The sequence below is a fragment of the Corythoichthys intestinalis genome, chromosome 6, assembly GCF_030265065.1.
Source record: "Corythoichthys intestinalis isolate RoL2023-P3 chromosome 6, ASM3026506v1, whole genome shotgun sequence".
Taxonomy (NCBI): domain Eukaryota; kingdom Metazoa; phylum Chordata; class Actinopteri; order Syngnathiformes; family Syngnathidae; genus Corythoichthys; species Corythoichthys intestinalis.
In genome coordinates this window covers 926,544-940,381 of record NC_080400.1, presented here as the reverse complement: position 1 = coordinate 940,381, position 13,838 = coordinate 926,544, and the positions used below count along the sequence as shown (strand labels likewise).

At 39.4% G+C, this 13,838-nt stretch overlaps 1 protein-coding gene across 1 annotated transcript in view; it reads right to left on the bottom strand.

Annotated features, from left to right (window-relative positions):
• The window catches only part of LOC130917406 (neurobeachin-like), a 572,897-nt gene that overhangs the window by 451,905 nt on the left and 107,154 nt on the right, over nucleotides 1-13,838 (bottom strand). The window contains exons 5-7 of the mRNA XM_057838766.1: nucleotides 7,371-7,492; nucleotides 2,235-2,361; nucleotides 938-1,057 (exon numbers count right to left, since the gene is read on the bottom strand). Coding sequence (XP_057694749.1) covers nucleotides 938-1,057; nucleotides 2,235-2,361; nucleotides 7,371-7,492 — 369 coding nt within the window. The remainder of the gene's footprint in view (nucleotides 1-937; nucleotides 1,058-2,234; nucleotides 2,362-7,370; nucleotides 7,493-13,838) is intronic.

The window sequence follows — 13,838 nt, the reverse complement described above, 5'->3', positions numbered from 1 at the left end:
CCTGTTAACGCGATAATTTTGACAGCCCTAAAAAAAACTATTCAACTTCTCACCGAAACTATTAAAACTCCTTATACGGCTATTAGAATTTCCCCCTACTCCTTGAAATGGGTCTGTTAACAGAAAACTTCTTGTTGTAGTAATGTAGTACGTATTAGGGCCAAATAAAAGGAAAAAGAAGGACTACGAGATGTAAGTCGTACTATCGCTACGAGAAAAAAAGCCATTATTACGTACGGTAATGTACCTGTAATCTGTGCATCTACCGCAGATGAGAGCTACGACATTAGCCTGGCTAATGAAATATTTCACATAGATCTTTATGATGGTTCTTCTTGGGGAAAAATGTGAAAAAAACCCAACTCATTTGTCATTATACGACGCAATTTCACCATGGCACGACATGGTGAGGCTGTCCGACTCGGATGCAGCCCACCAACAGAGCTTCAAAAACCCTGAATATCCTGAATTTTATTTTGGTGGAAATGATGAGATTTGGGCCAAAACTGCCTCTTTTGTGCCTCAGTTAGTTGCTAACTTGCCATGTCTGTGATGCAGGTATTACAAAACAAAAGAGCTGGTCTAAAAACAACTCTTACTTCCCGCATTAGTGACTGCCGAAGTTAATGCGCCGCACTAGTGTATGAAGCACGGCGGTCATTTAAGCAACCTGCTGTTCCCGAGAGTCCAAATGTGAGCTTGTTTATTCCTCATTGAAACATGCAAATGGACCAGAGAGTAGAAATCTTGCCCGCTCCCCCAGGATGTGTGATCATCCCTCATCCACTTTGCTCTAACACATCTGTTTAACATATGAATATTCATGCTCGAGACCCAAATGGAAGTCGTATTTCTTCAGATAAATTCAGATAACGGGCATCATGCGGCTACATACGATGAATATATTTGACGTATGAATGAAGAATAGTGCACTTACATCGTTTGTGTTGACGTGCCAGGCCATGTCTCCGTAAGAAACCAGCTGGCCGTTGACGTAGCAACGGATCTCGCTGTTCCTCCAGCGGCTGTAGACGTGCACGATGCTGATCATGTACCACTGAGGGATTAAAAGAGAACTGTCACAGATTTCGTTATAGAACAAAAATCAGATCACGTGATCGGAAATCGGGTTTAGAAGAAAAAAGATTTTTTTAAATGTATTTATTAGGGCTGTCAAACGATTAACATTTTTAATCGAGTTAATTACAGCTTAAAAATTAATTCATCGTAATTAATCGCAATTCAAACCATGTATAAAATATGACATATTTTTTTGTAAATTATTGTTGGAATGGAAAGATAAGACAAGACGGATATATACTTTGAACATACGGTACATAAGTACTGTATTTGTTTATTATAAAAATAAATCAACAAGATGGCATTAACATTATTAACATTCTCTTAAAGTGATCCATGGATACTAAGACTTGTAGTTCTTAAAAGATAAATGTCAGTACAAGTTATAGAAATTTCATATTAAAACCCCCTCTTAATGTTTTCGTTTTATTAAAATTTGTAAAATTTTCAATCAAAAAATAAACTAGTAGCTCGCCATTGTTGATGTCAAAAATTACACCATGCTCACTCATGGTACTAACCCATAAAATCAGTCGTACACAAGCGCCGCCAGAAGAGGGCGCCAAACACCAAAAAACAAGTAACAAGCGGACATGACATTGCACTGTCATTTCAATCTGTTTGAGCGGGGCATGTGCGTTAATTGCGTCAAATATTTTAACGCGATTAATTTTAAAAATTAATTACCGCCCGTTAATGCGATCATTTTGACAGCCCAAGTATTTATTTGACTCATTGGTTGCCATTAATTGCGACAGACGTCAAATCCAGTATATGTGTGTTACTGTGTATACAAACACCCACACACGCACACAAACACAAGGTGGGCCGCCGAGGACAGAAATGCCAGGGCCATTTTTTTCTTCCAGTCCACCCCTGTAAGGGGCTACTATATAATCCTAACTCCATATTAGTAATTTCATTTATTTACTCAACTTTAATTCACCAGACTTCACGCACATTCATCATTTTAATTCCACTTGGACACTCATCTCTGACGCAAACCCGAAACTTCAACAACATGAAGGGGGGGGGGGAAATGTCTCATAAAGCCAGGAATGCACTGTAAATAATAGATGGCCAAAGGAATGGTAAAAAACAATAGACAAAAGAGACTGCTTTGAAACTAGGAGCAGTGACCAAGTTTCACTCACCTTTCTGGGCTGGAAATCATATTTGACGCAGTGCTGGAAACCTTTGCCTTTGGATTTAAGCGATGTGACGATCAGGCAGTTTCCCACAAAATGCGCAGAGTAGCCGATACATTTGCTGGTACGGAAGCTGCGTGTAGAAATACATTTATTGCGCTAACTAACATTCCATTATGCAAGAACGGCACATGGGCAAAGAGAGCTTAATTACATGAGCAAACATTGATTTAACCCTCCGACTGTGGTCTTGCTGATAAGAATTTGACTGAGGAAATGACACCTGTACGGGAAAGGCGGCAAATAAACACACACACCAACTGTAGGCGCGCAAACAACTCCAAAATGAACATTGATCTAGCCTCTGTAATATACTGTCTGCTACTCCCACGCTCTTTCGATCTATAGCATCCATCTTTAGCCAATACCTCACAGTGAGTACCAACCTCTCCTGAGGATGTGGCAACACAATTGTTCGTTACTCACCCGTCAAACTCCCACGTGTTCTAGTATTTGGGTTTTCTTGTAATATTTATTCTGTTTCTGATGAAATTCCATACTGAATCCCCATAGTTTTCCCATTTCCATTTTTTCCCTTTTCCAGTTCTCTCAAACCTCTCACTCCTTTATTGAGTTCGCTGAAGGTTATTTTTTATATTTCCAAACTGTAACTCCACCCTCATCTAAGGAGCATTTTTGGGATTTGTTTTTGTCTTTCTTCTATAATTTTTTCCCCTAACTCCACACTGTTTTCCACCCCCAGGATAGTAATATAGTTTTTCCTTCTTCCAGTTTTTTCCCTTTTCCAGTTCTCCAACAGTCCCCCCCTCCGCCCAACTTTTAAGACAAAAGTAGATTTTTCCCTCTTCTACCCTTTTCTTTCCCTTTTCTTACCTAACGAACCGGGGCATTAACTTAATGTAACCTGTCAGCTTTCATCGCTCTGTCCTTAACGTGTCTTTTTTTCCAGTTTCACCCTATAGAACCATAGTTTTAGATTTTTCCCTCTTCCAGCCTTTTGTTTCCCCTTTGTTACCTAAGGAATCAGGGCACTTTGGGGCAGTTTACATGGCGACTCTGCGACACGAAGACACAATGACTGAGTAGCGGAATTGCTTCGCGTGTATATGGAGTCGGCGAAGACGAAAAATTCTGAATCCTGCCTCCAAAGTGGAAGAATTCGATTGCAGGGGCTTGAGAGAGTCTGGCTCCGCATGAATATCAAAGGCTTCTGCCGCGCAGGACCCACGCCGATAACGTCAGCACTCGTACACGTCACATTGGGCGTGCGCAGCGGTGCTATTAAACATTCAGCTGATGGCAGAACGTTGGCTTTAATGTATTGTTTTAATAATATTTTTAAATTTAAATATGTTGAATGTTTCCATTTTTGTGCCTTTTTCAACAAAAGAAAATGCCATTGCTTGGAGAGGGCGGGCATGTTGTCTTCCGGGCTGAGGAGGTCAAAGAGCATCATTCGCTGTCGCCTTGTAAATCTGCACTGCCCCCTAGGGCCTGGCATGAATACTACATCGTTTTCATGCGGAATTGCAACATTGTTGGAATGGAGACAGAACCATATAAATGCAAATTCGAAATTTTTCGTCTTCTCGGAGAGTCACCATGTAAACTGCCCCTTTGAGTAACATGTCAGTTCTCATTGCTTCATAAGTTCACTTCCTTTTTTTTTTGGAGAGACAGCCAGAATCAAAAGTGGTATTTTGTTAGTGGCTAAAAGTATTTTCTATAGCCTGTCAGTCCTGGGAGTGGATCTCTCCTGACTGTGGTTCTCCCCAAGGTTTCTCTTTTCCCACTGGGTTTTTGGAGTTTTTCCTTGCCGCCATGGAGGGTCTAAGGATGGGGGATGCCCAGGACATGAACTCATCTCATTCATCTCCTGTATCTGACTGTGTATCAAATTGACTCTGTAAAGCCCTCTGAGACAACCTTGTTGTGACATAGGGCTATACAAATAAAATTGAATTGAATTTTTGGTATGGCAATGGCAATTTTATTAGGTATGTGCCAAAATGGATTTTGGTAGGTGGCATTATTTTTTTGGTATGTGACATTTTTTGGTATATGGCAAAATGGATATTGGTATGTGGCATTTTTTTTTGTTTTGGTATTTGGCAAAATTGATTTTGGTAAGTGGCATTATTTTTTTGGTATGGCATTTTTGGGGGTATATGGCATATTGGATTTTGGTTTGTGGCATTTTTATGGTATGTGGCAAAATGGCTTTAGGTATAGGTTTGTGGCATTTTTATGGTATGTGGCAAAATGGCTTTAGGTATAGGCCTATGGCATTTTTGGCGGTATATGGCAAAATGGATTTTAGTTTGTGGTTTTTTTGTGCTATGTGGCAAAATGGATTTTGGTAGGTGGCATTTTTTTGTATGTTTTTTTTTTTTTTTTTTTTTTTGGTATGTGGCAAATGGATTTTGGTAGGTAGCATTTTTTGGTACGTGGCAAAATGGCTTTAATTATATGGCTTTTTTTAATATAGGAATTTTTTTTTTTTTTTGGGTGTACAGCACTTTTGTAGGCCATGCACGTCCATGCCAGTGACTGCGACGCACGTCCAGATTTTCGATTCACTTTAAATGGCATAAAAACGTGTGGTTGTGATTTTTGACTATACACTTACCATTACAGAGTATTGACATTTAAGCGGCACCCAAGTAAGGCTATGCCATTGACGGATATGCACGTCCAAATTTTCTTTTCATTTTCAATATCCCAAAAACAATTGCAATTGCAATTTTTGACTATATTAGTACACTTACCATGACAGCGCATTGATATTCAACTGGCACCCCACTAAGGCCATGCCATTGACGAGTATGCACGTCCAAATTTTCATTTTGAATGGGAGAAAAATAGCTGGCAATGGCATGGTCATGCATGACTTGCAAAACAATGCTATATACCAAAACTCCACATACCAAAATCCATTTTGCCATATACCAAAAAAATGACACATACCAATAAAAAAAAAACACCAAATACCGAAATCCATTTTGCCACATCCCCCAAAAAATGCCACATACCCCCCCCCAAAAAAGCCACATACCAAATAAAAATGCCACATACCAAAATCCATTTTGCCACATACCAAAAAAGTCACATATAAATAAAAATGTCATATACTGAAATCCATTTGCCACATACCATAAAAAAATGCCACATAACACTCTATTTTGTCACATACCAAAACATTGCCACATCCCAAAATCCATTTACCACATTCAAAAAAAATGCTACATTCCAAATAAAAATGCCATACACCAAAATCTATTTTGCCACATACCATAAAAAAATGCCACATAACACACTATTTTGTCACATACCAAAACATTGCCACATCCCAAAATCCATTTACCACATTCAAAAAAAAAATGCTACATTCCAAAAATGCCGTATACCAAAATCCATTTTGCCACATACAAAATAAAAATGCCATTTACCAAAATCAATTTTGCCACACACACCAAAAAAAAAAAAATGCCACATACCAAAATCCTTTTTTTCCACATAGCAAATAACAAAGCCATATACCAAAATCCATTTTGCCATATACCAAAAAAAAGACATATACCAAATAAAAATGTCATATACCGAAATCCATTTTGCCACATACCCCAAAAAATGACACATACCAAAATCTATTTTGCCACATACCATTAAAAATGCCACATACCAAATAAAAATGCCACATACCAAAATCTATTTTGTAACATACCAAAACACTGCCACATCCCAAAATCCATTTGCCACATTCCAAAAAAATCCCACGTACCAAATAAAAATGCCACACACCAAAATCCATTTAGCCACAAACGAAAAACTGACATATGCCAAATGCCAATACCGAAATCAATTTTGGCACATACACCAAAAAAAATGGCATATGCCAAATAAAAATACCATATCCCAAAATCCATTTTGCCACAAACCAAATAAAAATGCCACATACAAAAAAAAAAAAAAAAAAGCCACACACCAAATAAAAACGCCAAATGCCGAAATCCATTTTGCCACATATTAAAACAATTCCACATACCAAAATCAATTTTGCCAAATACCCCCCCAAAAAATGCCACATGCCAAAATCCATTTTGCCATGTACCAAATACCTCTTTTCCTTCTTGGCTCTGCTGTTTTATTGTGTGTGTTTTCCTTGGACAGGTTAACTCATTGGTTGGCATTGACAGCAATACACGTCCAATCCATTTGAACTGGGGTATCTAGCAGCGATAATGTGGATTCACTGCTAACCTTCCCAGTTCAAAAGGGTCGGATGTGTACAAGTGGCAAACTAATAAATACACAGCAGCAAGATAAAAAGCCACAGCAAGAATTGTTGCTAACATACTTGGGAAATAAAATGAATTCATCCCACGAATGCAAATTTGTGCACAGCTCAAATCTGAAACTGAAGGGGAATAAAGTATCACTACAACTTGATAAGAGCGCGAACAAAGGGTTGTTTATGCTGCGCTTGACGTATATTCTCGCAGCAACCGCGCGCCAAGCTAGCTCTCAGAACCCTTCCTGTAATGACATATCAGGCGAAAAGCAACAACCTCCAGGCCCGCTTTTGAAGTCAACATGCTTTTCCCGTTGTTGACAAGGCCTGCCACGGAGCTGTGAAGATTAGCTTGACATATCTCCCACCCTTTTGCCACCTGAATACATAAAAGCTCAACCAATATTCCTTCTTTTTATGTCAACCAAAACCGCAACACGGCCTTTTAAGATCGAAATCTTTTCAACGAAAGATCCGTCAAGAGCGAGCGACCCAAGGAGAAACACAGTTAATGACTAATTCGGCGCAATATTGCATGACAGAATAAACGCAGAGTTGGTTAATATTCCTGGAACATCGGTGCGGGCTTTGCACCGTGAGAGACGGACCATTTCGACCTTGACAAAACACAGCGTGTACTCCTAATCTAGGAGGACGTGAGGTCAGCGAGGTTTCCGGCGGGAAGTCCGCGACCGAGCGGTTATGTTTGCGGGTCTCGGGAGAGCGGCGGGAACGAGCGCTAATGCGGCACGAAAGCAATTAGCGTGATTGGGGGGGGCGGCAAAGTCCAGCCGGGTAAAGAGCGCGCGTGCAAATCCGCGTGCGCTCACCAGTAGAGATAAGGCTTGTCTTTATCCACGTTAATGTTGTTTAATGGATCCATCCTGAACCAGGTGTTGAACGTGAAGCCGTTCTGGTAAGGCCACTTGGCGATGGGAGGTAATGCGATGGCCTGAGAAGACAAAAAATGATGAATGAATGCTTGCTGGACGCTTAAATGCAACACAGACAGCAAAATTAGCAATCAGAGTGACCACCTTTTTAAGGGAAGTTTGGGTCTCATTAAAAATTGAGTTGCCTGATAATATCAGACTTTATAAATAATATCAGAATAGACTTTAAAATGGTATTAATGGGTCAGATTATATTTGCATGCCAACCTCATTAAAATATGAAAACTAGAGCTGGGAATCTTTGGGCACCTAACGATTCGATTACGATTCAGAAGCTCCGATTCGATTATAAAACGATTATTGATGCACCCCCCTCCGTTTTTTTTTATTTTTTATTTTTTTATGTTTTGTTCATTAGTTCCAAAATTGTTCAAAATTCCTCTCAGGCTAAACCAAACTACTGTTTCAGTATCAAGTTAACATAAAACAGTAAGCAAATATACAAAAATAACAGTAAATAAAAAACTCCAGTCCCCATTCTGTATCAGCAGCTTTAAACTACATTCAATTCATTTAATGTTGTGAATCAACTGTTACAGTTGTTAAATTGCTCCCGTTATTCCATAATTTACCTTCTGTCTACTTTTATCAAAGTTTTAAAACTATTTAATCATTTAAAGATAGATTGAAGACAAGTTTCTGCCGATTTAAGAGTATTTTAGATAAAAAGTTAATTAGGTTCGCTACAACAGAGCCTTCTAGAGAGGTGTACTGCTTAAAGATGGCGGTGGTTTACTTACGCCGGAAAGGCCGTCATTTCGCATCTCTGTTCAATAATACATGTTCTAACACCGACGTCATCTGTCATTTTGCATCTAGTTCAACATATATATGTTATCTACTAAAGATGTCCCGATCGATCGGCATCCCGATCACGTCATTTTCAAAGTATCGGAATCGGCAAAAAAATATCGGACATGCCTTTTTTAAATATATATATATGTTTTAATTAAATCGTTTTCTAATTGTATATAACGTTACAGACAATATGTCTTACACTCATCCAGAGTCATTAGTTTTGGTTTAAAGTAGGGCTATCACATTTATCGCGTTAACGGCGGTAATTAATTTTTTTTTAAATTAATCACGTTAAAATATTACACGCAATTAACGCATGCGCTGCACGACCCTCTCACGCATTGTCGCGTTCAGTCTATAATGGTGCCGATTTACTTATATATGGAGCTAAAAGGCAGCGTAAAATGAGTAGAGTGAATTTTGGCAGTCTTTAGACCCTTTTTTTAATTGGCTAAAGCTTTAAAATCCCTCTCTCAACAATTAGAAATATCATGGAAAAACAATGTGGGGAAGAAAGGTAGTAGTTTTCTTTACACCCTATGTTATTTCCCAGCGCAGAGAAGATATATCAATTGGTGCCAATACGCACAGTCATGGTTGCACTTCCCATCATGCATTTGGGCAGAATAGTTAAATGGCTGCAGTATCATTTACTGAAAGCTCAACAAATACACTAAATGGCAATATTTAGTCACAATATACAAAGTCACATTTATCCTTTAAGAATTACAAGTCTTTCTATCCGTGGATCCCTCTCACAGAAAGAATGTTAATAATGTAAATGCCATCTTGAGGATTTATTGTCATAATAAACAAATGCAGTACTTATGTACTGTATGTTGAATGTATAAATTCGTTCAAGTTTTATTCATTTTTGTCTTAATGCATTGCCAAAATGTACGTATATGATCGGGAAAAATTATCGAGAAGGATTGGAATTGAATCGTGAGCAAAAAAAAAGCAAACAGATCGGGAAATCTCGGGATTGGCAGATACCCAAACAATCGGGATCGGATCGGGACCAAAAAAACATGATCGGAACAACTCTAATATCTACTGGAGCCGTATGTTTGTAGCAACTAGCAACTAGCCGTTGTTTGTAGCGGCTGTCAGCCGCAGTCAGGTATGATTGTTTTTTTATCTAGCGGCATGAGTTGAACATGATATTTTCTCTCAGTCCATTCCTCATTGCGTCCCAAAGACCGCGCTGATTGTGTTTTACTTCCGCTTTACCTGGTATAATTCAATAATCGGAATTTGAATATTTGTGAATCGTTCTCGAATCTTCCACGGCCGAATCGCGAATAATCTAAGAATCGGAAATTTCGCACGCCCCTAATGAAAACCCATAAATGTTTGGGTTGTTTTAGTTAAAGCAGAAACTTTTTTTTACATCTGTGTGATTTTGACCAAGATCAGATCACATTTGATGGTGATTTTATGCAGAAATGTGAGAAATTCCAAAAGGTTCAGATACTTTTTCATACCACTGTGTTTGTGCACTATTCTGCTCAAATCATGTAGCAGCGCATCCAGTAATCATATCGCGATCAACTCGACACATATCGTGACGTTTTGTATAGCGATGTGTCATCAAACAATATTTTGTCCCTTTTACAAAATGCCATTTCCAAACACTTTGCAATATTTACCTCAGGATAATGGAACTTTGAGTAAAACGAAAGACGTGTTTAACACAAAAAAATTCACAAAGTCTCTTTGTGCGACTTAACATATGACCGAAGAATGACATTCTAGCCAAATAGATGTGTACGCACTTGCTTAAAGTAAACAACGAGCATTTCCGTGTTGATGTTTTTACATGTTTTACAGCTATGCAAATGTGCAAAATGTTTATTTAGCTCACATTACCATTCATCTTCTGCCCGCAGCCGTATTTTGTGAAATGAATAAACACCTTACTCAGTACAATAAATCCCGCTCCTGCTAAATATGTATTAGATGTTCAGCTGTTTTTTTTTTTTTTTAAATAAATCTAATCTTTATTGGCATGCTTTTAACATCTCGCTTTATTTATTCATACAACAAACAACTTGCAGACCGCTAAAATGATGCATAATGGATAGCTGGATTTATTTGCTTGCTTTGAGGAAAATGTCATCTGGCGCGATTTAGCTGTTTGGGTGCTTATATAGGTCGACCGATATGTTAGCAGGTTAATATATCGGGCCGATGTACGGACTTTTTTAAGATCGCCCCATATCAGCTAGGGGCGTGCCCAAAAAAATCGATTATTAGATGCATCGCGATTCGACACGTGACGATTCGATTACAATTCATAAATGTTTAAAAACGACTTTCCCTAATAACTTTATGACAGCCGCTCGTAGCGGAACAAATTTCAAGACACATTTGCCGCCCGGACACCTTTAACGGACGCACTCACGGCGTTATGATGGATGCTGCTGGTTAATAAGCGAGAGATTTACTCCTTTTCAAAAGACTCGAAAATGTATTTGTGTATGAGACAGGCAGGGACCGACCCGGCGGTGGCGCTTTGGGTCCTCTTCTATGCGCATTTTTTAGAGTGTGAGGGGATGAGAGAGTTCTTTGCTCCTTGTCTTTCAGTTGTCCTGCATTAGGTTCAAGTCGTGTTAAATGGAAAAAGTTCCTAGTGTTTTGCTAAGTCCAGTGTCCGTCTATCAGAGGTGAAGGGAATAGGTACCGTTCTCACACACACCATATAATTGTTTGCATTAGTCTAACACATTCATTTAACTATAGTTTAGGCAGACTTCACTCAGTGGCCTTGACACAGTAAAGTTAATCAGCTTATCGGGGCTCCTGAGGGGGAAAAGAAAAAATGGTACCGTTTCTCGTAGGCACCGTCTAACTGTTTGCATTACTCGAACAAACGTAATATAATCAATCAGGGAATAGGATCATTTCTCATATTCACTATAGGACTGCACTACTCTAACACACCTGATGTAAAATAAATAGCACACCATAGTTTAAAGAAACAGAATAGATACACAACGCCATCTTATCACAGAAGCCCAACGTGTGCGTCACGAGCAAGATTGACGCACCAACTCTGGCAATCAGTTCTCTCGACAAACGAACAAGGATAAAGACCAGCGCGCTTTGTCCTAAAGCAAGTAGCGCCAGCCCGGATAACAGAGTTGATAGAGGGCGCTTGTGACGTCAAGACCAGCGTCGGTCGCTGTGGCAACCACATCCCATCCAAGCACGAACCTAAACAGCCCGAAACCGGCCAGAGAGGGATGATCCCAAAGCAACGCCCGGACACACCTTCGGCCGGCCCACTACACCACGGACTTAAAAAACACTGGACACTGAGATAAGACAGATTTTCTGCCCGGAAACATTTTATATGTAGCCTTGCTTCGGATCCAGAATGGTCCCTCCGTCGTCTGTTTTTGCCTTGTTTTTGACCATTGTCAACGAATAAATTGTCAACCTGTTTTCGGTGAGTCTTCTGCAAACTTTTGAAACATGGAGTCAGTATAAAGGGTTAAAATAAGAAGAGAACGCACAGAGTTTTGCTTCCTCCTGGTTTGGCTCGCGGGGGCGGTAAACAGCGGAGCACCAGTTCCGTTCGGCTGCCGCCGTTTCCGTGCAGCTTTGGCCGGGAGGACTAAATTCCAACAGAGGTGAGTAACACGAACCCTCTTGTACAGTTTAGCTTTTATTGTTGTTTTTGAGATGTTAGTAGTTAGCGCTGAGGGCTATGCTAATTAGAGACTTTGCTTACATGTATTTCCATGTCAAGTTGTGCGTTGTTTGGCGGTGTACAAAAGATACTCCAGAAGCAGAATGTTTAAAACCAGGCTTAAGTACAGGGGTTATACTTGAAACATGCGAAATAGTACAGAAATCTGTGAAAACAAAGTATATTGGTTTAAAGAAGTCTTTTTCTCTAAAGACACTTTGTTTCTAGAAAATGTGGAATTCATTCAACAAGTGTTAAGTTTATTGTATTGTTGAGAGAAATAAGTACTGCCTATGAAAGAGCTGATGTTTTTGCACCTTGTGAAAAAGAGCATCTCAAGGTCAGCTGTGTGTCGTTAGGCATGATGAGAAATAATTACTGCCTTTAAAATGGTTAATGTTTTTGCATTTTCTTGAGGAAAATAAAACAGTTTAAGGGCAGCTTTTTGTTTTATGGGCATGTTAAATAATGGACATACATTTGTTTGGCTACTTTATTAATAAGTAATACGATGCATTGATAATCGTGATCATTGTCAATACCGTGATCATCGTTCAATAATCGAATCGTAGCACCCTGAATCGTAATTGAATCAAATCGTGGGGTGCCCAAGCTGGCACACCCCTAATATCAGCTGATATTAGGATAAGGATAAGGATACGAAGATTTTTCTAATCGAATTATTCGAGTTAATCGATCAATTGTCTCAGTACTATACTGTATACCTTTTTTTTTTTTTTTTTAACTACTGTAGCTCTTCGAGCATAGAAGTATTGAAATGATAAGCCGGTTGTTGTCAACACGAGTGGCAGGTTGTCGGCTATCATGGATTCAGAAGATATTTACTTGCAGTTATAGCAACTGACCACTGAATTGACCTCAACAGAGTACGGCAGCAGAGAGCACTCTCGAGGTTGCTACGCAGTTAAACCCTTGAAACCAATGCTTTAAAGAGAAAGGTATGTTTCAGTAGCTTTCCACTGTAGTGACTAGGGGTGTGACAAAATATGGAAATGGTGATATATCGTGATACTTTGTATCCCAAAAGGTTATCAATATGCTCCTGCCAAGAATCGAGATATCGTTTTAAAAAGGTGCCAAGGGCTATTTGCAGGCCATGCCATTGACTGGATGAGACTTTCCCCAAGGAATGCTTCAACAGTTTTAGGTTTGTGGCATGATGCATTGTCATCTTGGAAAATGACAAACATCTTTTCAATTGAAGGGATAAGAAAGCTGTCTAAGATTTCAATGTAAACTTGTGCATTTATTGAAGATTTAACTACGTTGCCTTTGCCTGACATGCAGCCCCATATCATCAAGGACTGAGGGAATTTTGATGTCTTTTTCAGGCGGTCATCTTTGTAAATCTCACTGGAGCGGCCCCAAACAAAAGTTCCAGCATCATCACCTTGTCAAGAGTCAAGAATTTGCATTGGACAAGGTGACAAGGGTCAAGAATCTGTATAGGACAAGGTGATGATGCTGGAACTTTTGTTTGGTGCTGTTCCAGTGAGACCTTAAATGGCCCAAAATGACCTAATTGCCTGCCATTGACTGCCACTGACAGCTATAGATGTTCAATCATTCGTTCATTCGCTGCCACCCTCCCAGTTCAAATGGATTGGACGTCTACTAGTGATAAACTCATTCCAATCCACACTAGAAGCTTGTTTTTCTGTTAATTCGTTGTTTGTAGAATATCCTAGAATGATTTCCTGACCAATGTATCGATAATCGTATCGCCAGGTCATGGTTATTGTGAGCTTTGTTTCGCAAATCGTATCGTATTGTGAGGTACCAAGAGGTACCCACTCCTAGTAGTGACCACTATGCACCAGAGGGTTTTT